General features: G+C 53.2%; 20 protein-coding genes across 20 annotated transcripts; 10 read left to right on the top strand and 10 right to left on the bottom strand.

Annotated features, from left to right (window-relative positions):
- Positions 1-60: 60 nt before the first annotated feature.
- On the top strand, positions 61-825 carry SAICODRAFT_31751 (uncharacterized protein). The gene has a single exon (XM_019168001.1). It carries the CDS (start codon positions 163-165, stop codon positions 697-699), a length of 537 nt encoding a protein of 178 aa, XP_019021819.1. The 5' UTR covers positions 61-162; the 3' UTR covers positions 700-825.
- Positions 826-1,677: 852 nt separating this feature from the next.
- SAICODRAFT_96665 (ribosomal protein L16) lies at positions 1,678-2,487 on the bottom strand (the record flags this gene model as incomplete). The annotated part of the gene is made up of 2 exons (XM_019172058.1): positions 2,386-2,487; positions 1,678-2,333 (listed from the first exon to the last, which is right to left on the bottom strand). The coding sequence occupies exons 1-2, from the start codon at positions 2,456-2,458 to the stop codon at positions 1,678-1,680; spliced, it is 729 nt and encodes a 242-aa protein (XP_019021818.1). The 5' UTR covers positions 2,459-2,487.
- Positions 2,488-2,736: 249 nt separating this feature from the next.
- On the top strand, positions 2,737-3,159 carry SAICODRAFT_67517 (uncharacterized protein; the record flags this gene model as incomplete). The annotated part of the gene is made up of 2 exons (XM_019170322.1): positions 2,737-2,943; positions 3,000-3,159. Coding segments are annotated over exons 1-2 (294 nt in total), but the record flags the coding sequence as incomplete, so codon positions are not given.
- A 76-nt stretch (positions 3,160-3,235) lies between these two features.
- Positions 3,236-4,426, top strand: SAICODRAFT_67516 (phenylalanyl-tRNA synthetase). Its single transcript, XM_019170321.1, has one exon. The coding sequence runs from the start codon at positions 3,248-3,250 to the stop codon at positions 4,370-4,372; it is 1,125 nt and encodes a 374-aa protein (XP_019021816.1). The 5' UTR covers positions 3,236-3,247; the 3' UTR covers positions 4,373-4,426.
- A 222-nt stretch (positions 4,427-4,648) lies between these two features.
- SAICODRAFT_96661 (GrpE nucleotide exchange factor) lies at positions 4,649-5,426 on the bottom strand (the record flags this gene model as incomplete). The annotated part of the gene is made up of 2 exons (XM_019172057.1): positions 5,144-5,426; positions 4,649-5,086 (listed from the first exon to the last, which is right to left on the bottom strand). The coding sequence occupies exons 1-2, from the start codon at positions 5,354-5,356 to the stop codon at positions 4,649-4,651; spliced, it is 651 nt and encodes a 216-aa protein (XP_019021815.1). The 5' UTR covers positions 5,357-5,426.
- Positions 5,427-5,725: 299 nt separating this feature from the next.
- SAICODRAFT_36960 (uncharacterized protein) lies at positions 5,726-6,177 on the top strand (the record flags this gene model as incomplete). Its single annotated transcript, XM_019168539.1, has 3 exons — positions 5,726-5,933; positions 5,990-6,094; positions 6,149-6,177. The coding sequence occupies 3 exons, from the start codon at positions 5,726-5,728 to the stop codon at positions 6,175-6,177; spliced, it is 342 nt and encodes a 113-aa protein (XP_019021814.1).
- A 1,462-nt stretch (positions 6,178-7,639) lies between these two features.
- SAICODRAFT_36958 (P-loop containing nucleoside triphosphate hydrolase protein) lies at positions 7,640-8,769 on the bottom strand (the record flags this gene model as incomplete). The annotated part of the gene is made up of 2 exons (XM_019168538.1): positions 7,640-8,325; positions 8,379-8,769. 2 exons carry the CDS (start codon positions 8,767-8,769, stop codon positions 7,640-7,642), a joined length of 1,077 nt encoding a protein of 358 aa, XP_019021813.1.
- Positions 8,770-9,091: 322 nt separating this feature from the next.
- On the top strand, positions 9,092-9,698 carry SAICODRAFT_36957 (uncharacterized protein; the record flags this gene model as incomplete). Its single annotated transcript, XM_019168537.1, has 2 exons — positions 9,092-9,152; positions 9,217-9,698. 2 exons carry the CDS (start codon positions 9,092-9,094, stop codon positions 9,696-9,698), a joined length of 543 nt encoding a protein of 180 aa, XP_019021812.1.
- Positions 9,699-10,204: 506 nt separating this feature from the next.
- Positions 10,205-11,544, bottom strand: SAICODRAFT_61257 (uncharacterized protein; the record flags this gene model as incomplete). Its single annotated transcript, XM_019169833.1, has 3 exons — positions 10,205-11,339; positions 11,398-11,424; positions 11,477-11,544. The coding sequence occupies 3 exons, from the start codon at positions 11,542-11,544 to the stop codon at positions 10,205-10,207; spliced, it is 1,230 nt and encodes a 409-aa protein (XP_019021811.1).
- Positions 11,545-11,900: 356 nt separating this feature from the next.
- Positions 11,901-12,842, top strand: SAICODRAFT_9660 (Calcipressin-domain-containing protein; the record flags this gene model as incomplete). Its single annotated transcript, XM_019172054.1, has 1 exon — positions 11,901-12,842. The coding sequence occupies one exon, from the start codon at positions 11,901-11,903 to the stop codon at positions 12,840-12,842; it is 942 nt and encodes a 313-aa protein (XP_019021810.1).
- Positions 12,843-12,854: 12 nt separating this feature from the next.
- Positions 12,855-14,757, bottom strand: SAICODRAFT_67509 (asparaginyl-tRNA synthetase; the record flags this gene model as incomplete). Its single annotated transcript, XM_019170320.1, has 2 exons — positions 12,855-14,555; positions 14,716-14,757. The coding sequence occupies 2 exons, from the start codon at positions 14,755-14,757 to the stop codon at positions 13,098-13,100; spliced, it is 1,500 nt and encodes a 499-aa protein (XP_019021809.1). The 3' UTR covers positions 12,855-13,097.
- SAICODRAFT_21362 (uncharacterized protein) lies at positions 14,725-15,870 on the top strand. Its single transcript, XM_019166419.1, has 2 exons — positions 14,725-15,354; positions 15,406-15,870. The coding sequence occupies exons 1-2, from the start codon at positions 14,847-14,849 to the stop codon at positions 15,642-15,644; spliced, it is 747 nt and encodes a 248-aa protein (XP_019021808.1). The 5' UTR covers positions 14,725-14,846; the 3' UTR covers positions 15,645-15,870.
- SAICODRAFT_167746 (cytochrome c oxidase, subunit VIb) lies at positions 15,781-16,478 on the bottom strand. Its single transcript, XM_019165696.1, has 4 exons — positions 16,321-16,478; positions 16,245-16,260; positions 15,946-16,135; positions 15,781-15,890 (listed from the first exon to the last, which is right to left on the bottom strand). Exons 1-4 carry the CDS (start codon positions 16,349-16,351, stop codon positions 15,885-15,887), a joined length of 243 nt encoding a protein of 80 aa, XP_019021807.1. The 5' UTR covers positions 16,352-16,478; the 3' UTR covers positions 15,781-15,884.
- Positions 16,479-16,492: 14 nt separating this feature from the next.
- Positions 16,493-18,271, top strand: SAICODRAFT_67508 (anthranilate synthase component 1). Its single transcript, XM_019170319.1, has 3 exons — positions 16,493-16,518; positions 16,574-16,910; positions 16,973-18,271. The coding sequence occupies exons 1-3, from the start codon at positions 16,510-16,512 to the stop codon at positions 18,205-18,207; spliced, it is 1,581 nt and encodes a 526-aa protein (XP_019021806.1). The 5' UTR covers positions 16,493-16,509; the 3' UTR covers positions 18,208-18,271.
- Positions 18,272-18,370: 99 nt separating this feature from the next.
- On the top strand, positions 18,371-19,233 carry SAICODRAFT_67507 (uncharacterized protein; the record flags this gene model as incomplete). Its single annotated transcript, XM_019170318.1, has 1 exon — positions 18,371-19,233. A coding segment is annotated over one exon (414 nt), but the record flags the coding sequence as incomplete, so codon positions are not given.
- Positions 18,806-19,176, top strand: SAICODRAFT_31741 (uncharacterized protein). The gene has a single exon (XM_019168000.1). The coding sequence runs from the start codon at positions 18,817-18,819 to the stop codon at positions 19,069-19,071; it is 255 nt and encodes an 84-aa protein (XP_019021805.1). The 5' UTR covers positions 18,806-18,816; the 3' UTR covers positions 19,072-19,176.
- Positions 19,234-19,261: 28 nt separating the features above from the next.
- Positions 19,262-20,075, bottom strand: SAICODRAFT_31740 (uncharacterized protein). The gene has a single exon (XM_019167999.1). The coding sequence runs from the start codon at positions 20,054-20,056 to the stop codon at positions 19,319-19,321; it is 738 nt and encodes a 245-aa protein (XP_019021803.1). The 5' UTR covers positions 20,057-20,075; the 3' UTR covers positions 19,262-19,318.
- Positions 20,076-20,415: 340 nt separating this feature from the next.
- On the bottom strand, positions 20,416-21,506 carry SAICODRAFT_27350 (WD40 repeat-like protein; the record flags this gene model as incomplete). The annotated part of the gene is made up of 3 exons (XM_019167026.1): positions 20,416-20,999; positions 21,050-21,268; positions 21,323-21,506. 3 exons carry the CDS (start codon positions 21,504-21,506, stop codon positions 20,416-20,418), a joined length of 987 nt encoding a protein of 328 aa, XP_019021802.1.
- Positions 21,507-22,899: 1,393 nt separating this feature from the next.
- SAICODRAFT_9652 (mitochondrial carrier) lies at positions 22,900-23,862 on the bottom strand (the record flags this gene model as incomplete). The annotated part of the gene is made up of 2 exons (XM_019172052.1): positions 22,900-23,706; positions 23,773-23,862. 2 exons carry the CDS (start codon positions 23,860-23,862, stop codon positions 22,900-22,902), a joined length of 897 nt encoding a protein of 298 aa, XP_019021801.1.
- Positions 23,863-24,091: 229 nt separating this feature from the next.
- On the bottom strand, positions 24,092-25,271 carry SAICODRAFT_9651 (insert subdomain of RNA polymerase alpha subunit; the record flags this gene model as incomplete). The annotated part of the gene is made up of 5 exons (XM_019172050.1): positions 24,092-24,343; positions 24,399-24,620; positions 24,676-25,028; positions 25,081-25,130; positions 25,183-25,271. The coding sequence occupies 5 exons, from the start codon at positions 25,269-25,271 to the stop codon at positions 24,092-24,094; spliced, it is 966 nt and encodes a 321-aa protein (XP_019021800.1).
- Positions 25,272-25,438: the final 167 nt, after the last annotated feature.

The following is a 25,438-nucleotide window of genomic DNA, read 5'->3' as shown; positions in this document are numbered from 1 at the left end:
CTCATGCCATGCCAACTCTAAATTGCGGTGCACGAGTTTCCCCACCGAATCACATGTCCCAACCTCAACCTCACCAAATGAAATCGCCCATTCACGTCTATATAAGGCCCTAAACCCGGTCCTCCCTTTGCCTTTGATCCGGTATAAACCTTGGAAAGCGAAATGTCTTCACAACCCCGTGAACGCCGCCGGCCTTCCGTTGCGAAAGATCCCACGCCTCCGCACCACCTCCTTCTAAAGCGCTCCGGCTCGCCCTCCAACGACCCAACTGCAAACTATGAAAATGAGGATTGGGCACAGAAACTTAGCGAATCCGGCCAGCTGCCTGAAGCAGCATTGGATGAAAACGGGCAGAGAAAGGTAGATGAGGAAAGGGAGGGAATGAAAGCCGATGTCGGCGGTGACGACGATTACGCAAACTACGGGTACATCGCAACAAATGTCTACTCCGGCCTCCATTCCAAGAAAACCGGCATATTCAACGAAGCCGGCCCCGGCTCCGGCACCAACACCCCCGGCCTCATGGGCGGCGACGACGAAGACTACGGCGGTATGGTCCCGAAGAGCGCGATCACGAGAGATTTGCAGATGTTACAGGGTGGGGCACAAGGCGGACAGAGAGGATGGGAGACGCCGCCGGAGAGGAGGGCACAGGGGTATGGTGGGGAGACGGAGACGGCGAACGACGTTGGGGCGTAAGAACATGATTGCGTGAAAGACAAGAGACGATGCACATGCAATTGCACTCGCACTCGCACTTGATGGTCTACTGTGAAGTAGGACAATATGAGTTATCAGTTGTCATAGGGTGATTCCGATCGAGGACTTCTTCTTCAGAGATAAGCTCAACCCTCCTCGCCCGATGATGTCATCCCCAACACCCGCGACCCTCCGTAGATAAAGTCAAAGTTCACCACCAAACCCTTCGCCCAGCCAACACTACCAATTACAATAGATCAAACGAAAATGTCATTCTCAAGCGTCTCCTACTCCGAACCAAACAACAAAGAAATCGGTTCCCTCAAGCAGTCGGAACAGAAAGGAACCCCAACCGATACCGCCGGCGACGCAGCCCACGGAACATACGGTACCGCGAATGGTCTACCTAGAAAGGGACCCTCAAAGGATCCTGGACTCTTTGGAGGTGGTTAGAATCCCTTCCTCGCCGTCTGTTTTGTTGGATCAAAGTGCTGATTGACTTGGGCGAAGCCGCTGGAACCGATTACTCAAACGAAGACCTCGTCCCAGAAAACAACATGGCGGGTCTGAGCAAAGACACGAAGCCAAAGCCCGCCGAGGCATCTCCGTTCGCGAAGGCCGAGACGAAAGATTTTGGAAAGGCGGAGACGGAGGAAGAGGAGGTCACCGAGCAGCAGAGGAGGCAGCAGGGGATTGATAAGAAGGACGAGATGGATCAGAATATCGGTGCTTGAAAAAGCCATGGAAGAGGTGTAAGAGTATGGGTCATTCTGAGAGTGCATAAGAGATTCCAAGAGACAATATGATACTGGCATATGCGAAGAGAAAAAGCGCCGTTCATGTACAGCAGATGCTTGATCAAGAGAGAAGCCTGATGAACCCTATTCCCGAACCCAATCATACCGCAACTATCCTAAATCCCTTTCCTCAAAACCCATAACATGCACATCTGTGTCTAATGTTTTATATCACAACCGCCTAAGCAGCAATAGGCCCAACAACCGGCGCCGTAGCAAACTCTCCCTCCGGCACAGGATCACTCGCGCCCACAATATCCTCCGCCTTGGCAACCTGAACCGGCTTCCTCCCAGCATACGGCGGCTCGCCCCTCCTCGCAAAAACCACCTTTCCAGGCAACTTGTGCGCAGCCTCCATCAACGCCGCAAACGCAACCTGCTCCTGAATCCCGCCCCCACCAACCTCAAACAGAATCTTCCCACTCGGCACACGACACGCCCAATAATCAAACGATCCCTTTCCCTTTCCCATACGTGTTTCGTTTCCCTTGGTACAGACGGGTAAATCGGTGTGCAAGCGTTGGAAGATTCGGGCGCCTTTGACGACCTTGATTTTTCGTTTGATGATCGCTTCGGCTGTTTGGAGTTGTTTTGCGGTCATGCGTTCGCCTTCGGACATGAGTCTGATGCCGTATTCGCCAAAGACGATTGTTGTGCCTTTTGTGGAGCCGCCGATGCGGACGGGGATGCGGCCTTTGTGAGCCTTTTTGTGTTTGGTGCGGCGGGGGGTGTAGGTTGAGGCATGGCGGACGGATACCTTGGTCTGAATCTTGGGGGTGGTGAATGCGGTGGGACGGATGGAGGGGGTTGAGGTGCGGAGGAGGGAGGTGGAGATGCCTGTTCAATTACTGTTAGTCCACTGACGGGAACAGACTTCAACGACGCGAACCTCGGCAGGTCATAGAGGGAGCGGCGATGGCCGCACGGCTCGAGGCAAGTAGTGACCGTGCTGATCGCAGCATTGTTGATTTGGATATGTTGGAGGTTTACTGGACGTGCGGATTTTTGGATGTGAGATGCAGGCCGCGGGGGCGGGTCAGGACGGGTGCAGTGAGAGCACTCTGCAAGAGAAACGGAGCAAAGGTGAGAAATACCATGAGTGGGAGCGGAGTTGCAAGTCGAATCTATCATGGTTGAAATCTCTTTGGCATTCCAAATGATGCTGGTCATGGACATCCGCTGCTGGACGGCGCTGCACCGGTCAGCTGCAGGGCCCGAAGAGTCTGGAGAAGCCCGAAATATCTCGAGATGGTGCGATGAACCAAAAACACTTGATCCACGCTCCGTGCTCTCCTGAGGATATCGACAGCGATGTCAGCAACAATGCGACGGACGTTGCTGTCCAGTGCTGCACGATTACAGATCAGAACACCTGTCTACACTTCACTGAAGTCTCGGCCATTATTCAGGATCACCGTGCGATATTCCTCGACCGGGTCTTCAGATGGTCAGTAATGAGTCGCACTACCGTCACATAAGCTTTGTCTGATTCGCCTTTTGCAGAGTGCTTCAAGATCAACCCCGACTCCATCACAATCTTCGACAAATCCTACCCCTCTGACACCTGGACCAACGTACCCCCCCAAATCCTCTCCGCCCTCCCCCGGAAACTCCACCTCCAACCCTCCCACCCCATCGGAATCCTCCGTACAATTGTGGAATCCCGCTTCCCCTCTTCCACCTACGCCCGCCACAACACCCTCCCCGCCATCGTCTCCACGGCCCAAAACTTTGATTCGTTGGGATTCCCAATGGATCATCCCGGGAGGAGCAAGACGGATACATATTATGTCAACGAGAAGACGGTTTTGAGAACGCATACCTCTGCACACCAGGCGGATATGTTTCGGGAGGAGGAGAAACCAGGTTTCCTGATCTCGGCGGACGTGTACAGACGCGACGCAATCGACCGCTCTCACTATCCCGTATTCCACCAAATGGAGGGTGCACGAGTCTGGGACCGCAAAGCCTACGCCTCATCGGAGGAATTGGTCGCAGCAATCACGGAGGATATCAACAACATCCCCCCCACAACTTTCTCCGTCACAGTGGAAGACCCAAATCCCCCTCATCACGCCGAGCGTAACCCGCTGCAACCAACCCACTCCGCACCCGAAGCCGAAGCCGTCGCCGCACACCTGAAGCGTACCCTCGAAGGTGTCGTAGCCGAAGTCTTTGGCCGTGCGCGCCAAGCCAAAATCGAAGCGGGACTCCTTACCCCCTCAACAACAGAGGAACCCTTGAAGATCCGGTGGATCGAAGCTTATTTCCCATTTACTTCTCCCTCCTGGGAACTCGAAGTCTGGTGGGACGGACAATGGCTCGAACTCCTCGGCTGCGGCGTCGTACAACATCCCGTTCTATCCTCCGCCTCACCTTCATGTGAGTCCAAATTGGGATGGGCGTTCGGGTTGGGGTTGGAGAGAATTGCGATGGTACTTTTTGGGATTCCGGATATCAGGTTGTTTTGGACGCGAGATGCGAGGTTTTTGGAGCAGTTTGGGGAGGGTAGGGTGTGTTGGTTTAACCCGTATTCGAAGTATCCGCCGTGTTACAAAGACGTGGCATTTTGGCTGCCGCAGGCGACGGAGCCCGCAGCGGGTGTTTCGGCAGCGGGTGGGTTGGGTGAGATGCAGAATGGCCAGGTGTTCCATGAGAACGACTTGATGGAGATCGTGCGTGGGATCGGAGGTGATCTCGTGGAGGACGTACAGTTGATCGACGAGTTTACGCACCCGAAGACGAAGAAGTCGAGCAAGTGTTACAGAATCAACTACAGGAGTATGGATAGGAGTTTGACGAACGAGGAGGTTGATAATATCCAGGAGAAGGTGAGGCAGGCGTTGGAGAAAGAGATGAAGGTGACCCTGAGGTAGACACTTTCGTCAGGGGGAAAGCAGTTGGCGATGTCACGATAACTTAGAGAAAGCAAAAGATGCATTACTGCCCACCTAACGACTATGCGTGCAACAACACCTGCCCTGTAACTTATCTTGAGAGAGGAGAAGTGAAAAATCCCTTAATCATACACCGAGAACCCCAAATGACCCAACGAACCCAATACGAAACCTTTGAACTTTTGTCAAGCTGTTATCTCAACTCTTGCCCATGCAACATCATCATTTTCGTCAATCCACATCTTCTTTACCTGTCTAGTCGTCACCCTTAACAATTCCGACCTTGGCAGGCCTCAAGCAGCGTCCGTTCAAGGTGAACCCCTGCGACTCACAGTGGAACACAGTCCCCGACTCCTTTCCAGGCATAGGAACCTCAAACAACGCCTCATGCATATTCGGATCAAACTTCTCCTCCAACCCATTAAACCTAACCAAGCCATGCCTCTCCAACGTCCTCATCATAACCTCCTCGGTCATCTTCAACCCCGAATACAAATCCACCAACTCCTTGTTGCGTGCGGAATCGGTACGGTGCTCGACGGGAACGGTGTTGAGCGCGCGCTCAAAGTTATCGACGGATTCGACGAGGTCTTTTGCGAATTTTTGGATGGCGAAGTCTTTTGCGGATTTCATGTCGCGGGCTGTTCGGTCTTGGAGGTTACGGAAATCGGCGACGGAGCGGAGAAGTTTGTCCTGTGCGTGATCATGTCAGTACGAGGCTTCACAAACCCATCACCCATGTTTACACACCTTCAAGTCCTTGATCTGCTCATCCTTAGGGTCAACGGTAGGGGCACCCTCCGCCTTCGCGCCCTCAGCAGCGGGAGTCTCCTCCTTTGCCGCCTCCTCTGCGGGCTTCTGCTCGGAGTAGTATCTGGAGTGGCGAGCGGCGACGAGAGGCGCACGTACGGGAGCGGTGCGGGCAGTGCCGGTGAGTGCTCGGGTGAATGATCTGGTCAACATGTTGTGGTTTGTATAGAGGATCGATGCGATGGATGGCGAACAGCTGGGTCGAGATCGATTGCCTTTCCGTTGGTTGCTGACTGAATTTGCGACCGGCCCCCGAACTTTCTTTAGGGGGCGTGCCTGCGTAGTCGTCGGACAGCCCGCCGAAAACCGGCTGAATTGAACGAGGAGAAGGAGGGGAATTATGGGGATGGATGCGTACTTTTCGACGATAAATGCTGCTGCTTTTCTCTCTCTCCGTTTTTTCTGGACTTCCTTGGCCTTCATCCCGATAGTGCCTGCGTACCCCAGCCGAGACTGGTAACCAAACCCCAGCATTCACACCGGCCCGTCGCTCAACCAACCCTCTCCTTCTATAGCCACTTGATGTCTTCCTCCCAATCCGCCAAAACAACCCATCTCATCAGAAATGCCTTGGAATCCCTGCAAGATGCCCTTCAATCCGACACAGACCTCGCCCTCTCTGACTTCGAGCTCCTTACTGAGATGAACCACGCCGCGGCTGAACGGTATAGAGGGATGGCTAATGCGGCGGAAGGATTAAGGACCGATTCGGAATTTTTGCAGGAACAATGTGGATTTTCAGAACCTTCTCATTGGTGACACAATGTAGCTGATCCGGGCGCACAGATAAGGATATCAAAAAGTACGTTGAGCAGGTGGATGAAGTGTCGAAACAAGTAAAGGAGTTGGAGGGTGTTGCGAAGGAGCTGGATGAGTGGTCAGGAGAACTAGGTTTGGGCCTTGGCTTGGTTCATTTCGTGGAAACAGGTGCTAATGACCAAACAGAGATCAAGTGCCGGCGACTCTTCAAGTAATATTATCACGGATGTATTCAAGACAGCCGCGCGTTGCAGCGTACGAGATATAGGTTCGGCATGTTGATCGGTCTGTTCATTCAGGACCTGACAGATCATGTATCGATGACGCCTCCGATGATTTTGAGGGGAGGGCTACACGGCGAAATTCGAATCTACGGAGCACGACTCTATCGACGTCTTTCTCCCGCGGGAAATACAACGCGCCGGACAAAAAACCACTATCTCAAGGTTTCGTTCACGCAGCTCCTACGTCTTCCCATCGTGCGGGGACGGCACGGTCATGTATGCGTGTGCGTGTGTTTTTAACCGATTAACCCCGCACGGATGATTTACCCGGCGGAACATCTATATAAGTACCTGTGCATCCCACCTTTGTCGCTGCGATTGCGCGGTCACAACATGGCACATACCACCGCGATTGACCTACGCGTTCGGGAGCAGGCGAAGACGGACATTGGATGGGTGGCTATGGGGTTGTGGGACTTGGGTGGGGACAATCGGGTCGCTTAGGGAATATGATCCCGGTAACTGGGGGGTTTACGGGAGTAAAGCGGTGGACGCATTTATGGCTTACGATGGAGCAGTTTGAGAGAAGGATGTGCGCGAAGTGGAAGTTTGCCAATGAGCACCGGCTGCAACGCAGCTCGTAGCAAAGCGGTCGTCCAAGTATACGATGGCCGTGAGCGCGAAAGACGGGACTTGACTGTGCTGAAGCCAGACGGGAACTGTTGCACGGTGTGGTACTCGTAGAAGCGCAGTACGAGGGAAACGAAGATGGACTGACGTGCCCGCAACGGAGTTGGGCAGGAAGACGACAATGGTCTGTCCTTGCGCACGAACAAGCTGAGCTGGTGCATGCTATGGGAGCAGCGAATGTGCTGCGTCTGTGACGGAGAAAGGCGTTCGGCATCGACTGGCCAGTACTGGCCTACACGATGATTGAAGGCCGCGCTACGAGGCCCAGGCAAGCAGATGCGTCCTCAGATTACCATATCGGTGATTGCAGCTCGCTTCAAAGTGTACGGGCGGGTCCAGTCTTTCGGGGCGTCGAGGATTGCTGGCACTTTTCTAGCGGCGATGCCAACCACCGTGATCCCGGTTCACGGGAGGTCACGTTCGCGAGCTGCGAGCTTGGTCCTGTCCGGGTACAAGTATAAGTACCTTTCGCTTCGTGCTGCAATTGTTCTTCGCCGTATCAATGGGGTTGGTTTCCCACGCCAGCCAAGAATTCGATGGACAGATCAGAACAATGCCACACGCAGAGGATCAACAGAATAGGTTTCGAGAGGTGTACCAATCATCGTTAGCAACGATGGACTCTGGTGATGGTTGGGTGACGTGGCGAACACTCACGGTGGCAGAGACGGGAGTTCGTAGGATGGGAAGATGTCGTATTCCTGGGTATAATCTCGTTCAACAAGATAGCTAAAAGATCTCCTCGATCGCATCTTCGTATCATCTAGAAATCATCGCCGAATCCCATCAAGTACCCTGCCTGGATCCTCATGACCCTCGCTACGAACGCCTCCAAGTGAAAGATGGCCTTGTTTCCCAGCCTCAGTCTATGCTCGTAAAAAGCAGCCCACTTGACCACCTCCACTTTCAGCTCCTCATCCAAACCCTCAAGGAGTCTCAGTAGCAGCGTCTTCAGGATAGTAGATGCCGGGATACAGTGTGTCAGCAGGTCATAAAGCTGCGCACGAACCGATAACAGACGGGAAGGAGACTGCTCCGCCAAAATTGACGACGCAACACTCGCAATGAACAACTCCCAATCCGGCTTCGTCAACACCGCATTCGCATCCGTCAACGCCCCCCCACCCGGACTCTGCGCATACGCCGCCTCCAACATCAACACCGCCCTTCTCAAATTTCTCCCACTCTCCTCCGCAACCTTCCTCAACAATCCTTCCCCCACTTCGACCCGCTCCATCTCGGCGACATGTCGTAGTACGCCGACAATCTCGTCGTGGGATGGGGCTGCGACGCGGATGAGAAGACACCGGGAACGAATTGGAGAGATGATTTTGGAGGTTGAGTTGCAGAGGAGGATTAGCCGGAGGTTTGGGGTGTATTTTTCCATTGTGCGGCGGAGGGCTGCTTGCGCTTCGCGGGTTAGGGCGTCGGCTTCGTTGATGACGACGACTGTGAATCTTGTCAGTATAAACGTAGAGCGCGGTAAGCTCGATAAGACATACCCTTGAAGCGCTGCTTGGCAGAAAGATCGACTTGCTGTGTCTGAGCGACCTCCTTCAGCAGATCTTGTACGACAACTCTGTCATAATTGCCCACATCACTCGGTGTGATTTCCTGATGGTAGACAGACGACACGATATTCACTTCCAACTTCCTGTTACTTGGCGTAACGAAAATCCTCTGATCGATCTTCAACTTCTCAACACCCGGTCCGTACAGCTCCTTCAGCGTCGCAACGATTCTCGTCTTCTTCCCGGCTCCTGATGGGCCATAGACGAGAAGATGTGGGAAGTCTGGGTTGGAAGCAAGGGCGGCGAGGCGGTCAGAGAGGTCTTTGTGGTAATGCAGGTTCTGGAGGGAGCGAGGACGGTGTTTATCAACCCAGAGAGACATGGTAAGGGTGGGTGGTTGCTTCGAACGCTGGAGACGCGACGACGTGTGAGAGAGACGTGAATTAAGGCACGCGTTGACATCCTGGAGAAAGACACAGAAGAGAAGGTTCAGAATACTCGAACAAATATATAAAACACTTTCCTCGACTCCCACCCCTCCTGTCCCCGAACCGGCGGTCCCCGGAGCAACCAGTTTCTGAGGGTACGGCAGCTCGGGCTCAACGCACGCGGAACCTCAGGGTCCACCACCTCTCCCTCGGTCAACACCGAGCGCACAGCGCGCTCATAACACACCTCCAAAGCCTTCTTCGACTACTATGACAATGACGGAGACTCCTGTTGTCGCTCTGGAAGCGACCTCGCGGGTTGGGCGGACAAAACAACGTATATCCCACTTTTCCCCCCTGCCTTAACAAACCAAAAATATTGATGGTGATATGACGGATAGGATATTCCGCCGATACAGGAGCAAGATTAGTCGCCGGAGTCGTCGCGACGAGACCCCACCCAAATCCGACAGAGGTGATGCTCGTCACCTCCGCCTCTCACCCAAACCGCTACGTCCTCCCCAAAGGCGGCTGGGAAACCGATGAAGCAACGCCCGAATCTGCAGCCCTCCGGGAAGCGTGGGAGGAATCCGGAATCAGAGATTGCAGGATCGTTCGTTCTCTCGGCACGATCGAGGATGCGAGACGGGCGAAGCATTTGAAGGATGGAGATGATCATATTCCGAGGGCTGAGTATTGGTTTTTTGAGTGTGCGGTTGGTGAGGAATGTACCGAATTTCCGGAATCAAATGAGCGGTCGAGGGTTTGGATGAGTGTTGAGCAAGCACGGGAGGCATTACAGTGGAGGCCTGAGTTGGTTAGGGCATTGGAGAGAAGTACGGCTTGGGAAAACTTGAGCAAGAAGACCACGGAGGCGGCGTGAGAGTGAGGTACGATAACATAAATTGCAATGAAGGCAAGAAGAAGGAAGGAGGGATCGGTAGGATGGCGTGCATATTGGGCTAGAATTTCTTTTGTTCTTGGTGTCGATGGTGTAAGATACCCTGGGGCGTAGATATGGATTTATGGGAACTTTTCGTTGCATGTTGGTTTGCACGGGCTTTTTAGCTTGTGAAGGAGGGAAGAGCAATAAAATGGACGAAGCATCTCAACTTTCAGGCATCTTTGTTCGGGCTTTCTCCTGCCCATTTTCCATCCTCTACATAATGCGAATGCGGCTATATTCTTGAACGGGGTTTCTCACGAACATCAGAGATGATCGTGTAAGATACGCACCTGCTATTAGGTCTGCAACAATTTGCCCATCATGTCATGGTATCGCTCATATGGTCTTCATCAACCTCTCTACCTTGCTTGCCTCATGCACCAGAGCACCCACACCCACACCCACAACCCCCTAACCCCCCACAACCCCCCATAACCCCCCCATCAAAGCGCAACAACAACCTCCTTTCCAACCTCAACCCCAACCCCCGCAAGAACCTCCTCCAGCACCATCCTCATCCCCTCCACCCCACTCTTCCCCAATCTCCTGGCTTTTGCTCGTAACCACCCAAAATCCGCAACCATCCCATTGACGAGGATGAGTTGTTCGTCGATATCGTGGGAGGCGCGGAGAGAGGGGAGGGAGGTTATTCCGGGCATGTTGGTTGCGAAGAGGGTTCCTGGGGGAGAGTCGGTGCCTTCTTCCTCTCCTTCTTCGTCCTCTTGGGTCGTTGGGGGTTCGCTTGGGGTGGAGTAGGTTTCCTCCCCAGAAAGCGACACATACTTCCCCCCAGATTGTTCAAGGGCGTTCTCGAGAGCTTTCAGCTCAACCCACCCCATCCCCTCCGGATCCAAAACCTCACTCGGCGCATACTCCCCCTTATACCGCATCTTCTCACATCCCCAAATCCAAAAGCCCATATAATACCTCACCTCGCCCCCCTCTCCTCCCTCTTTTACCAGTTGTTCGCAGAGCGCAATCTCCCGCAACGCACTGACCCGACCCAACGCGAACCGTTCCCCGATATCGTTGTCATAGATGAGATATACCGACGAAACCCCCCGTGGAAGCAAATCCAACACCGCTAACGCCACGAGCCTTCCATCGACTCTATACTCCTGATGCCATGTTCCCCACCTCCTCCCCCCCTCCTTTTGTACCTCGAAAGGGTTATCGCATAAAAATCGGTTGAACCCATCTTCGGTGATTTTGGAGGCTGGATCGTTGTGGACTCGGATTTGGTAGGCTTTGTAGAGGGAGAACTTTTCGGGGGTGGAGGTTGGGGGGGATAGGGTGCAGGTGAAGGTATGTGCGGGTTGGGGAAGGGGGGAGGGGAGGGGGTTGGTAGAGAGGGAGGTGTGAAGGGGGAGGGAGAAGGTGTCTTTGCCGGGTTTTGATTTTGGGCTGGGGTTGGGTTGAGAGGGTTGCTCTTTCGCAGTCTTCGATTTCACCTCTGCTTCTTTCCGAGTGAGGTGTTTGAGAGCGGCGTCGTACGTCTCATCTCCGAGGATGAACCGGTTGAATTTGTTTAGTGCTCGGCGTTGGTCTTTGTTTGGTTTGAATTTGGTGGGGTCGAGTCTGTCAGAATCCTACGTCGGCGTCATCGTTTTTCGACGATGCAGAGACCGATACGGACCTTATTGTGTATTGCGGACAACAACTCCTGTAGAAAACTGTCAGTTGGAGTGCAAGAGAAGAGAGGGAGGAGTGCGTACGCCCGTAGATCTGGTTTGTACAGATACTTCCCACTCCGTCGCCACCCCCTATCGATCATCTCTATCATACACCCCATCAGTCCTCCATCCCTCCATAGGTACGCATGCTCAGACAACGCATACTCTGATAATGCTCAACAGTCAACGAATGAGCCCACAGCCCAAAGGTATAGCTGCCAGACGGATTCGAGCAGTATCCACATCGCGATTTCTTGTTGTAGCCGACGTGGGACAGCACGGTAATCGGCTCGCCTTCGAGAAGCATGTCCGTGTTTGGAGGTTGGGGTGCCGTCCTAAGCCACGGCTTACCGCTGAGTCTCCGCGCGCCTGCTTCGCCACTCGTATACCGTCCGCTCATAAGTACACCGCATACACCTCCAACCAACAGCATTCACTCCCAATCAACCAGCATACATCCCCTACAATGATTTCAGATTCAGCATCAACTCCGCCTCTTTCCCGCTCCTCGAGTACAACAACAACAAGCGCACCCGGCTCCCTCTCCCGCCGCCGGACGATGTCGAACCCACTGTCACTCTCCCTCTCCCTCGATCTATCCTCAATCCCGGCATATATCCCACCCTCTGCTCCCACGAATACGCTCCTCCTCACTAACCTCGCACCCGAAGTCTTCGATTCCGCACACTTGACGGCGTTACGGAGTTTAGTCGAGGAATTGGCTGCTGCAGACGGGAAACTGGAGACCTGGGCCCCCATCCGCAGCTTCCGTCGAATCGTCGTCGTCTTCTCCGGCGAATCCGAAGTAGCCGGACAAGAAGGCGTCGAAGCTGCGGCTAAGGTGCGCGGGGTGTTGGACGGGGACGTCGTCGGCGGTGAACGCATCCGAGTCTACTACGGCGAACACACACCCTTCACCCACCACCATTCATCCTCCTCCCCATCATCACACAAAGACGAACTCGAAGTTCCCGGGCGCGACAAACAATTCTTGATTAGTCCACCGCCGAGTCCGCCGGTAGGGTGGACGTCTAGGGAGGAGGATGCGCCGAATAGGGATGTGCACCATGATAGCCATGCTGGTGATCTCTTGGCTGCGCTGGCGAGGTTTAAGTCTTCGGCGTCTGCGAACTCGTTTGCCGACGACGAAGGCGACACCAAGACCGTGGGATTGGGATTGGGACTCGGACTGGAGGAAGTGAAAGAGGCGCCGGTTTTGAGACTCCGCGAGCCGGATGGTGAACAACCCGGTATCGTCGTCGAAGACTGGGATGGCAAAACTGCATCTGGGTCTGCGTCCGACAATGACGAAGGCTTCGTGTTAAGGATTCCTACACCGGTGCCTAGCGGGAAGGGGGAGAGTGTGGAGAAGGTTAGGACGAGTCGGCCGCCGGTTGAGTTTATGTGAGTTGGCGTGTGAGTGAGTTGGATGCGTGTGAGGTTGGGGTTAGGGGGGGCCCCGGGTTTTCGTGTTATCATGGCGTTTTCTTTCGTTTTCTTTTTTGATTCCATGGGGTGGGAGTATGCAAGCATGGTTACTGGTACTGTTCTATGAGGCATCTATGTCTCTATGCCCCCATCAATACGTCTCCGCTTCTATATGCTTAGACACCAAAACCGCAACAACCACTCCCTCACCTTCCCTCCGGGTTCCATTCCACGCCTAGAACTTACAATGCTTCGCCCACCTCGGAAACGCAACAACCTCCCTCAAATTCTCCACACCTCCAAGATACGCCAAAAACCGATCAAAACCCATCCCAAACCCACCATGCGGGACACTCCCCCACTTCCTCAACTCCACATACCACGCCATCTCCTCCGCCTTCATTCCAGCTTTCTCAATCTGTGACTCAAGGGCGGCGGCATCGTGTTGACGAAGTGATCCACCAACCAACTCTCCCATCTCGGGGACGAGAAGGTCAAAGCACGCGACCGTTGCTCCCTCAGACACGGTGTTTGAGGGCAGTGAGGGAAGCATGTAGAACGGTTTTAGGGAGGCTGGGTAATCGTGTACAAAAACGGGTCCTTTGACGAATTCCCCTGCGAGCCATTTCTCGTGTTCGGATTGGAGTGCGTGGCCCCAGATGGGCGGGAATTTGAAGGATGTGAGGTTGGTGGAGACGGCGTGTTGGAGGTGGTTGACTGCGGTGGTGTAGGACATTCGGGTCCAGTTGTCTCTTGCGAGGCCACGCCAGCGGGAGGGAAGGTCGATTTTCGTATCATTGCCCTCAGCAGTTGGGGATGCGTACGGTGCGAGTTCGGCGGCCGCGGTGGGGTTCTCGAGGAGCCCTTTGGCGACATGCCTGATCATCTCCTCCGTCAACGTCATCAATTCCCCCTGTTCCCGCACAAACGCAACTTCGGCCTCCAACATCCAAAATTCCGCCAAATGCCGGTTTGTGAGCGATGTTTCGGCGCGGAATGCCGGACAGACACACCATACGCGCCCGAGACCGTGGGCGAGGGCTTCGAGGTGGAGTTGGGTTGATACGGTGAGGTATGTTGAGTGACCAAAGAATCCGCCTTTGTCTTTTGCACCTTTCGGTGAGGAGGTGGAGGTGGAGATGGAGAAGACTTCACCGGCGCCTTCGCAGTCGGAGGAGGTGAGGATGGGTGGGTGAGTTTGCGTGAAGGATTGTGTGTCAAAGAAGTTGTTGAGGGCTGACATCGTCTTCGATCGGAGACGGAGGAGAGCGGAGGTCGAGGATGTTCGAGGGCGAAGGTGAGCGTTTTGTCGCAAATGCTCAGCACCATGGTACTTTTTCTGCATAGGGTATGTCTCCCCATCCGAAGCACCCAAAACTTGTACATTGCTAGCTTTGAGTTCTCGATCTTGTTGGCCTTTACCTTTCGTGCTTTGTTCGTAGCGGCCGGTGATTTGCACGCTCGTCCCCGTGGTCAATCCCTCTAATTGGTCATGTTTGAGGACGACTTGCATGTTTGCTCCGCTTGAACCGTCGTTTACAGATGCAAAAGCGACGTTCTTCAGCTTCCTCACAGTCCTGACCCATCCGGTAACTGTTACTTCATCTTCTGGCAAGGGAGCCGCTGCCAATTCATTGATCGTGGGAGGAAAGATCCGCGGTGAGGCAGTTGATTGGCCATGGAGGCGGATTTGCTGAAGACATGCTGATCTGAACAGGGAGTAAAAGTCCCTTGACCGCACTCTCGGAGCTGATCGTGATAGCATCCTTGGATTGAGATCTCTTCACGAAACAAACAATTCGGGTCGTAGGCGTGACTGCGCGACGATGCAGAGCTGGGCAGGCACGACGTACACTCCGACTGAACACCAAGGAGACAGAGCTGATACGGATCATTGCTTGTTTGAAGAGTAGAGAACGTTTCCAGTGTGCCCTCCCCAAACCTCAATACCGTTCTCGAGCGACAATCCACATAACGGACGACTATGTCCACCTCCACCGACACCTTCTACTTCTCTCTCGCCCGCATCTCCGCCCTCCAAATCCTTCGCGCCTCAGGCATCGACCGCGCACGACCTAGCGTAATCGACTCCTTCACAGATATCCTGGTCCGATATTTGCTGTTACTAGCTACATCGGCTCGGGATAACGCCATTCTCGCAGGCAGGGAGGGAGCGGATGTACTGGATGTACGGACGGCGATGGGGGAGTGTGGTGTCCTGGTCGCGCGGTGTGAGGCGCCAAGTCGACCGTCACCATTACCAGTACCGGGAATAGAAGGAATGGATCTGGAATTAGAGGATGAGGAGGATGAGGAGGATGAAGATTTGAGAGTGGTGGAGGAGTTCGTGGAATGGTGCCGGGGCCCACAAGCCGCCGAAATCCGCAAAGTCGCAGGCATGGACGAACACACACCACCAAATACCGCACCCAGCACCGCAGATCCAGATAACCCCGCACCACAAGACCCGGGACAAACAGACTGGCTAACGGGTATATTCTCTGCATCTATGTACGTGTAAAGTGCTAACAGAGAATGTACAGGTCTCGTACGGAAACAAATCCGGGCAGGCGCAGAAGACCGGTTTCGAGGGTCAGTGCTGGAACAGATTCTACAATCCATGGAGCCACTAGAAGGTGAGGTACCGGTGGATAGTGTGAAGGATGAAGAGGGAAGGGAGGGACGGATAAGGGAGCCGCAGGTGCCGGAGATACCGGGGGGTATGGCGTTGGTGTCGGAGGAGGGTATGAAATTGGTGAGGGAGTTTAGTTGGGTGCCGTGATGTGGGGAGATCAGCAAGACAAATTGGGGCATAGGTATAGTGAACAGCGGAAAGGCATTGCATTGCCGCTTCACGACAGGCTGGTTTCGAAGGGGATATCACGCTTGAGCATAAGCCTGAGAACGAGCCCTTGCGGCGTTGCAACCCGCAAGGCAACAGGACATACGATAGAGAATATCGTTCAATTATTATATCTTATCATACCTAACCCAACCCCATTGCCGTCTACAACATGATATTTTACTCCTACATACCAATCATTAGCCACAGATTCACACCTCACAACAAACACATCACTCACCAATCGGGCAGGGAAAATTCCATTCTCCCTCTGAGTATCCCAACGGTCGATCCACTCGTTGGGGCACAAAGAGTGGAAAGCTTTGAAGAATTGACGGCAGGGAGCGAAGGCCTCGCCCTTGTGGTGGACGCACTTGTAGTAGTCGACGTAGTTCTGGAAGCAGTGACGGGTCTGGTTCTGGTTGGGGAAGCTGTTCAGATTGAGTTAGGACCAAGTTGTGTGAGGAAGCACGAAGAGCTCGGGCATGTATCTGGACAGTCATCGGGGATCATGATAGTCCGGATGTGAGGGTGAGGTACCGAGCGTCGAAACCAGCTGTGGAGAGGGGCCGTTAGCAAACGCTCGAGGGAGGCGAGGAGAAGGGAATGAGCATACCGGTCTCGAGGACGAAAGTCTGTTCGGACATTTTTGCGGGATATGTTTTTTGTAGAGAGCAGCGATCTTGACGTTGTCAGTCTAAGCTGGGGAAATCCGAGAAACGTGACTTGCGCGCTCGCCGTGCCCTGAATCGAGCTCCAAAGGTGAAGCTGGAAGAAAACCGCCGAAGGGACTCTTCCAAACACCATGCCGAAGGTGCGTTGTTTGATCTCGTGTTCCTCAGCAATTACGTGCTGATCTTATGCTTTAGATTACCGTCCAACCCCCGATCGATCAGCTCGAGTCAATCATCGCCAGTACGTCTCCGCGACCAAATATCATCCCGGTCTATGCGACGATCCCTGGTGATTTCCTCACTCCGTCTGCGGCATACTTGAAGCTCTCGGAGAAGAGCAAGTACTCGTTTTTGCTGGAGAGTGTTGCAGGTGGTGAGCAGTTGGGGAGATACAGTTTCATTGGCGCGGATCCGTACAGGGTTATCAAGACTGGCGCTGGACATGGGCCAGATGTGGATCCCTTGATTGAGTTGGAGAAGGTCTTGGATGGGTACAATACCGCGACGGTACCAGGCGTACCTCCATTCCCAGGTATGTCCATGATGACGAGGTTGACTCATCAACGTTCCCAGGACTGACACACGGTCCCTTAGGCGGTGCCATCGGCTACATCTCTTACGACTGTGTGAAATACTTCGAACCAAGAACGAAGCGCGAGCTACGGGATCCCCTGGGTATACCCGAATCCCTCCTTTTCTTCCACGACTCCGTCGTCGCTTTCGACAACATCTTCCAGTCCATCAAGGTTGTCTCCCACGTCCACCTCGAAGACTCGAAACCTCTCTCAGAAGCCTACGCCGACGCGGCGGCAAAGATTCAGAAGATTGTCGATACGCTGTCGCAGCCTCATACCCCCGTACCACACCAACCACCAGTGAAGCCCGACAATGAATATCAATCCAACATTGGACGGGAAGGATATGAGGGTTTCGTGCACAGACTGAAGGGACATATTAAGAAGGGAGATATCATCCAGGCCGTCCCATCACAACGCATGACCAGAAAGACCTCGCTCCACCCTTTCAATGTATACCGCCACCTCCGCACCGTCAACCCCTCCCCTTACATGTTCTACATCGACTGCGCCGACTTCCAAATCGTCGGTGCCTCACCCGAACTCCTCGTCAAATCCGAAGCTGGACGTATCATCACCCACCCCATCGCTGGAACCGTCAAGCGCGGCAAGGACTCCGACGAGGACGACAGACTGGCATCCGAACTCCTCGCGTCGACAAAAGACCGCGCAGAGCACGTCATGTTGGTCGATTTGGCACGTAACGACATCAACCGCGTTTGTGAACTCAAGACCTCCCGCGTTGACCGCCTCATGACCGTCGAGCGCTTCTCTCACGTCATGCACCTCGTTTCCCAAGTCTCGGGTGTACTACGTAAGGGCATGACCCGCTTCGACGCTTTCCGCTCTATCTTCCCCGCCGGAACCGTCTCTGGTGCCCCTAAAGTCCGCGCAATGGAACTCATTGGTGAGCTCGAGGGTGAACGCCGCGGTGTCTACGCCGGTGCCGTTGGTCGCTGGGGATACGACCAAGACTCTATGGACACCTGTATCGCTATCCGAACGATGATGTTCAAGGACGGTGCAGCCTACCTCCAGGCCGGTGGTGGAATCGTCCACGATTCCGACGCGTACGATGAGTGGATGGAGACGATCAACAAGTTGAAGGCGAATATGACGTGTATTGTTGATGCGGAGAAATTGTATATCGGGAGGGAGGAGGAGGCGAGTGGGTTGAGTAAGGAGGAGGAGACGGGTGAAGCTCCGGCGAATGGCAATGGGAAGAAGCATAAGGATGTTGGGTTCGCTGCTTAAGATAGCGATAGATTATATAAGACAATCGTCAAGATATGATAACAGTACTGATTTGCCACGGAAACCCATACATGCCACCCGAGTGCTTGGTTCATATTCACACGCTTCGTCTTTCCTTTTTGGCGAGGAGTTTGTCTACGTTACAACGTACTCCACAAATACATCACCTCCACCTTGCCTGCCGCTCAGGTTTTCGGAAAAGTCGTCCGTGTCAGGTCGGCTCCTGCTGGATGTTGTGAAGGGTGTGGAGGAGGAGCTACAAAGATATTCTGTGCAGACGAAGGCTTGGGGACCGATATCAGTGAGAACACCGCTGCCTGGAGCACACCAGAGAGCAAATGTCTCTGTCACTGTGGCTGCACTGGCACACCTTCAAAGCTCGTTACCAGGGATCACGGTACAGACCATCCAAGAAGGCGTCGCAGCAGCAAAATGGCCAGGACGCCTCGAGTGGACCATCATCCCCTCAATATCACAAACACCACTACTTCTTGATGGCGCACACAATGCAAATGATCACGCTCCTTTTCCGAGTACATCAACACCTTACGGCAAAAGGGTCCAATCACGCGGGTGATGGCATTCTCGCAAGGCAAGGATCTGAATGAGATGTTGCGGATATTGGTACGAGGGGATGATTGTGATAGGATTGCGGCGGTGGAGTTTGGGGATGTTGATGGGATGCCGTGGGTTAGGCCCGTGCCAGTGGACGAGATTACGGAGGTAGTACGGGGGGTGCTGAAAAGCGGAGAGGAGAAGGAGGATGTTCGGGGGGTTGGGAGAGACGAGGGGGCTGCGCTGAAGTGGGCGACGGAGGGCAATCAAGAGGGAACGGTGGTGGTGTGTGGGAGTCTTATCTCATAGGAGAGGTGAAGAAGTTGGAGAGGGAGGAAGGTAACAATGAAGTATGAGAAGAGATCTTCCATTCAGCTATGTATCCACCACATTCGTATCAAAGACGGTTGAAACCAGTTCATCATCTTCTGGTTGCGTCCCTTGCCTTATTACAACGGATTGTACCGGTTCCTGCTCCCATTCAACGTCACATGCAAACATCCCTCATGCTGTCGTTATGCGGCCCTTCGCACTCCAACGTCCTGATCCATCCCCTTTAATTCGTAGCGGGCACCAACATACCATTATCATACCTCGCCTTGAAGAAAGTGTAACTCAACGTCACCGTCCGAATATCCTTCATCAACGGATCATCCGCGAAATCCGGATCAATAAAGAAGAAGATCGGCATATCTATAGTCTCCCCCGCTAACAACCTCTGCTCCTCGAAACAGAAACACTGGATTTTGGAGAAGTATTGTGCGGCTTGTTGCGGGTTGACGTTGTACGTCGCGATGCCGATGATGTCTTCGCTAGATCTGTTGGTTGCGGTGAAGAATGCTAGAGCGGTTTCTCCCGGGAGGACGTGAACTTCGCGTTGTTGGGGAGTGAAGGTCCACTGTAAGGCGTCGGAGACGGTACCGACGAAGGTGACCTTAATCCTCTTCGCATCCTTCACAGGGATCAACTTGTCGGGCGTGAAGCGGGAGGCGTCCGTATTCGGCGTTCCAGCAAATCCAGTAGTTTGACATATTAGACGGTACAGCGGGACGACGGCGTATGTAACTCCAAAGGCACCGATAAAGACGGATAGAGTGTAGTAGATGAAACTCTCGTTGTTCTTCGCCTGCTCGGCACTCATTCTGGGTCTGCCATTAGGGAAATTTGGGAATCGAGGTGGAGGTGGTGGTGTTGTAGAAGCATGTCGTACAGCTGATCGCAGTGGACGAGCAATATGAGACGGCCTGGCGAAGGCCGATACTCTTGGGATTAATGACGGTATTCTGAAGGACATCTTGGATGTGCGTTATATGTTCGAGGCAGTGTTCACACGAAATCCGGAATTTGAGCTGCAGGACTTCGGCGTATTGCAGATGCCCTGCATTCACGAGTTGCGTGCTCATTCAGAGGCCGAGATATTCCGGGTACGATCGGAGTTGAGGATGAGATCTTTGTACTCAGTACGGCTATCCTGTATGTCGAGGAGGTTTGTGTTCTAAACACATAGAGCAGCTCAGTGCAGTGCTAAACAGTGGTATTATTGCTGACGTATATCCCTTCTTTGCTCAACAATGACCTTTTCTACCCCTCCAGCCTTCCTCTCTTCTCGCTCTTCTCAACCTTCTTAGCCCTCCTACCCTCCATACTTCTCATTTAGTACGCAATGTTGAAATCAAAGTAACTGGGGTCAAAGTGATGCAATCGCACGTAACCATCCTCTCCTCCACTCGCGTACGCCGTACCAGCCGGGTGAACCGCAACAGTATTCAGAGGGCCGAAATGTCCCCTCACACGTCCAATCTCGTCCTCAAAGATCTTGTGGTAAAATCTCGCCTCGAACTTTCCTTGTCTCTGCGAAGTCGTAGTGACATCTCTTGCCTCCTGCCCGCCACCAACAATAACGAAGTCCTTGGTAGGAGTCAACGCGGCGGAGTTAAGGGGGGTATCGGTCGTGAAGGTCTTCAAGACCTGCAGGGTGTTGGTGTCGAGGATCTTTGCGGTCTTGTCTTTGGAGGAGGTGATGAAGTAGGTTCTGTCGGGGGAGAATTGGAGGTCGGTGATGACGAAGCCCTTTTCGTGTGCTTGGACGATGTTAAGTCGCTCTTCGTTCTTCCAGTCCCATTGTGAGACGGAGCCGTCCTCGTGACCCATGATGATGTAATTGGAAAGGTAGGACCAGCCAGCGACGGTGGCCTTGGATTCGCGCGAAGGAATAGATATAATTGGCTCGTCGGACTCTGTATCATTCGTCAGTACAATTTCACTGAGGCCATTGAGGGACACGTACGCTCAGCATCGACGTCGTTCACGATCTCGAAAACCTTAGTGGTACCGAGATAACCCATACGCTGCTCAGTAACACACAACAACAAACTTCCGTCCTCATTGAACTCCGCGCGCTTCACAGCAGTAGGGAACTCCCAAGTCTTGATGCATCGTCCAGTCTTCGCGTCCCAAAGCTTCAACGTGTTGTCTGCTGATCCGGAAACGACAAGAGTAGAAGTTCCTACAAAACCGCATTAGCCCCTTATCCTTCAATCGCGTATTCAAAGACACGTACTGTTGACGTCCACGGTCCAGATGGCACCATTGTGTCCGTTATATGTTCCCAAACGCTCTCCATTGTGCGAGTACCAGGCATTGACGACGTGGTCCTTGGCAACGGAGAAGATGAGGTCACCCTCGGCGTTGAACTTGACCTGGGTGAGTGATCGCTCGTGTCCCTGAAGAAGAATGGGCCTCATTGTTGCTATAGATCGGTGCTCTTTCTCCGACGTCGCCTCAGAAGTAAGTTCTTAGAGCCTGCCGGTTTTCGCTGGGTGATGCAGGAGAGAGGGGAGGAGCACATAGAGGGTGGAGTCAGGTTCCCTTGTGGACTGTTTTAATTTGAGAATGTTTGAAAACATACTTCTCAAAGCTTCTGGATGGTTTAATGTTCTGAGCATTTTGTGTGTGTTGTGCCACCTGACCGTGTGAAGCTACGATCTCCTCGCCGAACACCAACCCCCCCAAAACTACTGGAGTCCGGGAACGAAATAGAGGAGGCTGCAAATCTGATCTCTCAGGTAGCTGCCACCACTGACGAGCAAATCGACGAAGAGCAGCCTTCCCGCCCTTCCCTCGAGCAAACCGATTCCGGCTTTACTGAAGATAGGCTCGAGCTCATCCTTCAATTGCACACTGAAATCGCTAGTACATGCAACCGTGAAAATATCAAACGCTTCCGCGAGAACGTTTCTCTCCTAGAGACCGCACTGGAATTCAAGATAATTGTACTCGATCACTTCATAGGGTAAATGGGCTTCCGCTTTGTGGGCATTGGTGAGTTTGATTGCGACTTGCAACAAGGAGTGGATCCTCACACACCTGTTCTACGACGCGGGTGGCGTTGTCCTTGTTGTCTCCGTGTGGAAGTTTCTTGTTCTCCCTTATCTGAAAGTTACGAAGGACGATATCGTTCATTCCGGTACCGATGCGTCAAGAACTCCGTACACACATCGGTCGAGCCTTGCGACAGGAAATCAGCGATCTCGTGAGCGACTTCACTGAACGCCTTGAAGCTTTCACGTCCGACGCCTATTTCTCCTACAATACCGCTATAAAGCAGGATACGAAGGCTATCGACCCATATCTGTCGTTCCTTCGTGGCCTTGTCTGGTTGTGGGATTACTACATTGATCTTCAATTCCGGGGCCCGGCTCCCCGTCACAGGCTTTGGAACGCCTTTACCGGGCATGTTGCGGCTCCTGCTGCCTGATCTATCATCGATCAACCAATCGTCCCTTGGGTTACTTCTTCCATGGGGATGAATGTTGTTTTGGTGATTATGTTCTGTGTTTGGAAGGATATGCTTAATGCTCTTTCGGTGAGCGTGAGAACGCGTTTTCTAATTCGGTCGCACGCAGAACCTTTGATTGATTGTTGCTTCTACAAATAGTTTTAGTGATTGAATTGCCTTATTTCTTTTTCCTTCTGTTACTGCTAAAGCCGTAAGGAGACCAGCTTATCATTAAAGTCCATTACCATACGCATGTGTCCATGCCGAGAAGAAGCTACCTCACCAGGAGGTTCAGTGTTCCTCGCATCAAGAGTAGCAGTCGTAACAAGCTCCCTACCCGCTACAGCCTATTCCGTCCATCATTCCCCATGCCAGCACCATTTCCACACCTTCTTCTGCTGCTCCAATACCAAGAACGTAACCACCGTATGTGGTCCCAACCTGACAAAACTCGGCGTCCAGCCCCTAAACAAGAAACCCAATCCTTCTTTCCTCACTGCGTTGGTAAGTACCTTCACCGATGATATGTGAGAGTGTTGCGCGGCCATGATGTGTGATTTGACGACATCGACGGGTGAGCATACGGTCGTCGCGACTAATCCAGCAAGGAGGGAAGCCGCAAAATGCGTTCCCAGACCATCCTTTAGAGGTGTATGCCAGAGAATCAGACGCTTGGCCTCATCATACGTAGCCAATTGACTCGTCGTCATCAACACCCCCCTGATACAATTCGCATTGACCCCCCTCATCCAACTCCACAACCCCTCCTCCCTCCACATCCTGACCAACCCATCAATCGCATGCCTATACCCTCGCCTCTCCTGCACAGGCAAAGATCGATCATTTTGCATACGGACATTCACGACATCAGCGGGATTCCCGGCAATGGCACCAACGTATCCACTCACCGCCGCCATGGGCAGCAGCATATGGAATGGCGGCGCCTGCGTTGCGGAGCCAGAGGAGGGGGTGAGGTGGGTTTTTAGTTCTTCGTAGATCCCGAAACGGACGGTGGAGTAGGTGCATTGTCGTAGGAGCGAGGCTGTTAGGCCGGAGTAGAGGGCGCGGACGCCTTCGGTTTTGCGAACGGCGTGGAGGGTCGAGAACATATTTGCGCCGCGTTGTGTGGAGGTTTGCATGCGGACTTTGGCGAGGTCTAGGGGGTGCTAGATAACGCATAAATGAGCATTCTGTGGTCAATTGGCTCACAGGAAGTTGGAGGGAGGGCGTACCGTCACGCACGCAGCGGCACAACTCGCACTCCCGCCAAACCAAAATGGGTAGTGGAGATGCTGCTGCTTCTTCTTATCCCGAGAGCTCATTGAAATTGCATGGGTCTTGAGTGGATCAGCTTCTCCCCCCTCATATGATAACCAGTGGTCTTCGTCATATTTGATCCATTGGGGAGCTGCCGACAGTCGCGAGTGCGGAGACAGGAGCGCGCCGAATTGCACCATGACGTCGCACGTACGAAGTCACGAGAGTACCCAAAAATCCTGTAAATGCGATTCGTATATTTTTGTCGATGCCTGACATCTAGATTTCCAGCACCTACCACCCGGCTCCAGCATTCGCATTCCCCCACCCATCTGCAGCCGCACTACCACCCCACGCTGTCCCAGCCTGCGGTGAATACGCCGCATCATCACCCTCGCCCCACCCTCCTCCATACCCAGCCGCGACTCCGTTCGTCTTATTGGGATTATCAAGTTTCTTCCAATCATCCTGTACCCTGTACAGTTTACGGATCAACTCATCGAACCCGCGCTCGACGATCATATTGACGGGTATTGAGCCCACGGACTGTTCGTTATTGAAAATTAGCCCTTTGTAACAGTGAAATGAACAATGAACATACCTCGACGTTCATGAAGAATTTCTTAGGTTTGGCGTTATAGTCGAACGGTTCATTTTTCTTTGCTGCGCCTTCCTCGTCCCATTCTGCGTATTTAGACGCTGGCCATTCTTTCTCAATGTCTTCCTCGTACCAGTAGTCCGTGTGTCGGAGGGCGTTATGGGGGTCGTATTCGAAGCCGACTGCGCAGACTGGTGACCACTTCGCATGTTCCTTTGCAATACCCTATGTGCAAAAATCAGTACCCAACACGAATGTGAAAGCCTTGATCATTACAAACCTTCTTCGCAATACACTTAACCCTCAACTCCTGTCCCCTCGCCAACTTACAAATCAACACACCCTTCCCTCCCTCCCCCACAACCGGCTTCCCAATATCCGTCCCATGCCTCGCCTCAACGACCAAATCCCGACTCCACACGTCCATGTTTCCGTATCCGCCTGAACAGGCCGCGTGGAGTGTTAGTGTGACGGAACAGTTTTGGCAATAGGCGTCACAGTCGCAATCGCGGGTGTATTTGGGGATCGCGGTTTCGACGTCGAGGGAGGAGAGGGGGATTAGGCCGAGGCGGTGGGCGATGAATTCGTCGGCGAGGACGGAGGTGTTGGTTTCGATTTCGACCAAGTCAATTGCTACACAAACATGTCAGCACTAATTCTTCGTATCGAGGCGCGATCCACGTACCGACTGTTGGCACCTCAGCGATCATAACTCTTCGCAGCGAATTTGCAACACTGTATGGAACACCATCAGTACCTAAATAAAGATACGTAATGGAACGCATACGCTAAATCGGTATTCTCCATCATGAACTCTACACTATCCTTCGTCACCTCCCTGATGGTGACCTTTGGCTCATCGGGATTGAAAGACATGGTCACTGTCGCGCTTGGAAGGATGCGATTGCAGCTGATCTGTTGAGAGGAAAGGAGGTGATGCGAGGAGTGGAAAGGGCTATAGGACCCAGAACTTGTTGTTTGTTCGACTGTATGACCGAGCGTCGTGTGTTGAGGCGCGTGCTGCAGACGGATGCACTCAGCCA

Source organism: Saitoella complicata, assembly GCF_001661265.1.
Source record: "Saitoella complicata NRRL Y-17804 unplaced genomic scaffold SAICOscaffold_24, whole genome shotgun sequence".
Lineage (NCBI taxonomy): Eukaryota > Fungi > Ascomycota > Saitoellomycetes > Saitoellales > Saitoellaceae > Saitoella > Saitoella complicata.
The sequence above is the reverse complement of the archived record's forward strand: the minus strand, read 5'-3'. Positions and strand labels throughout refer to the sequence as shown.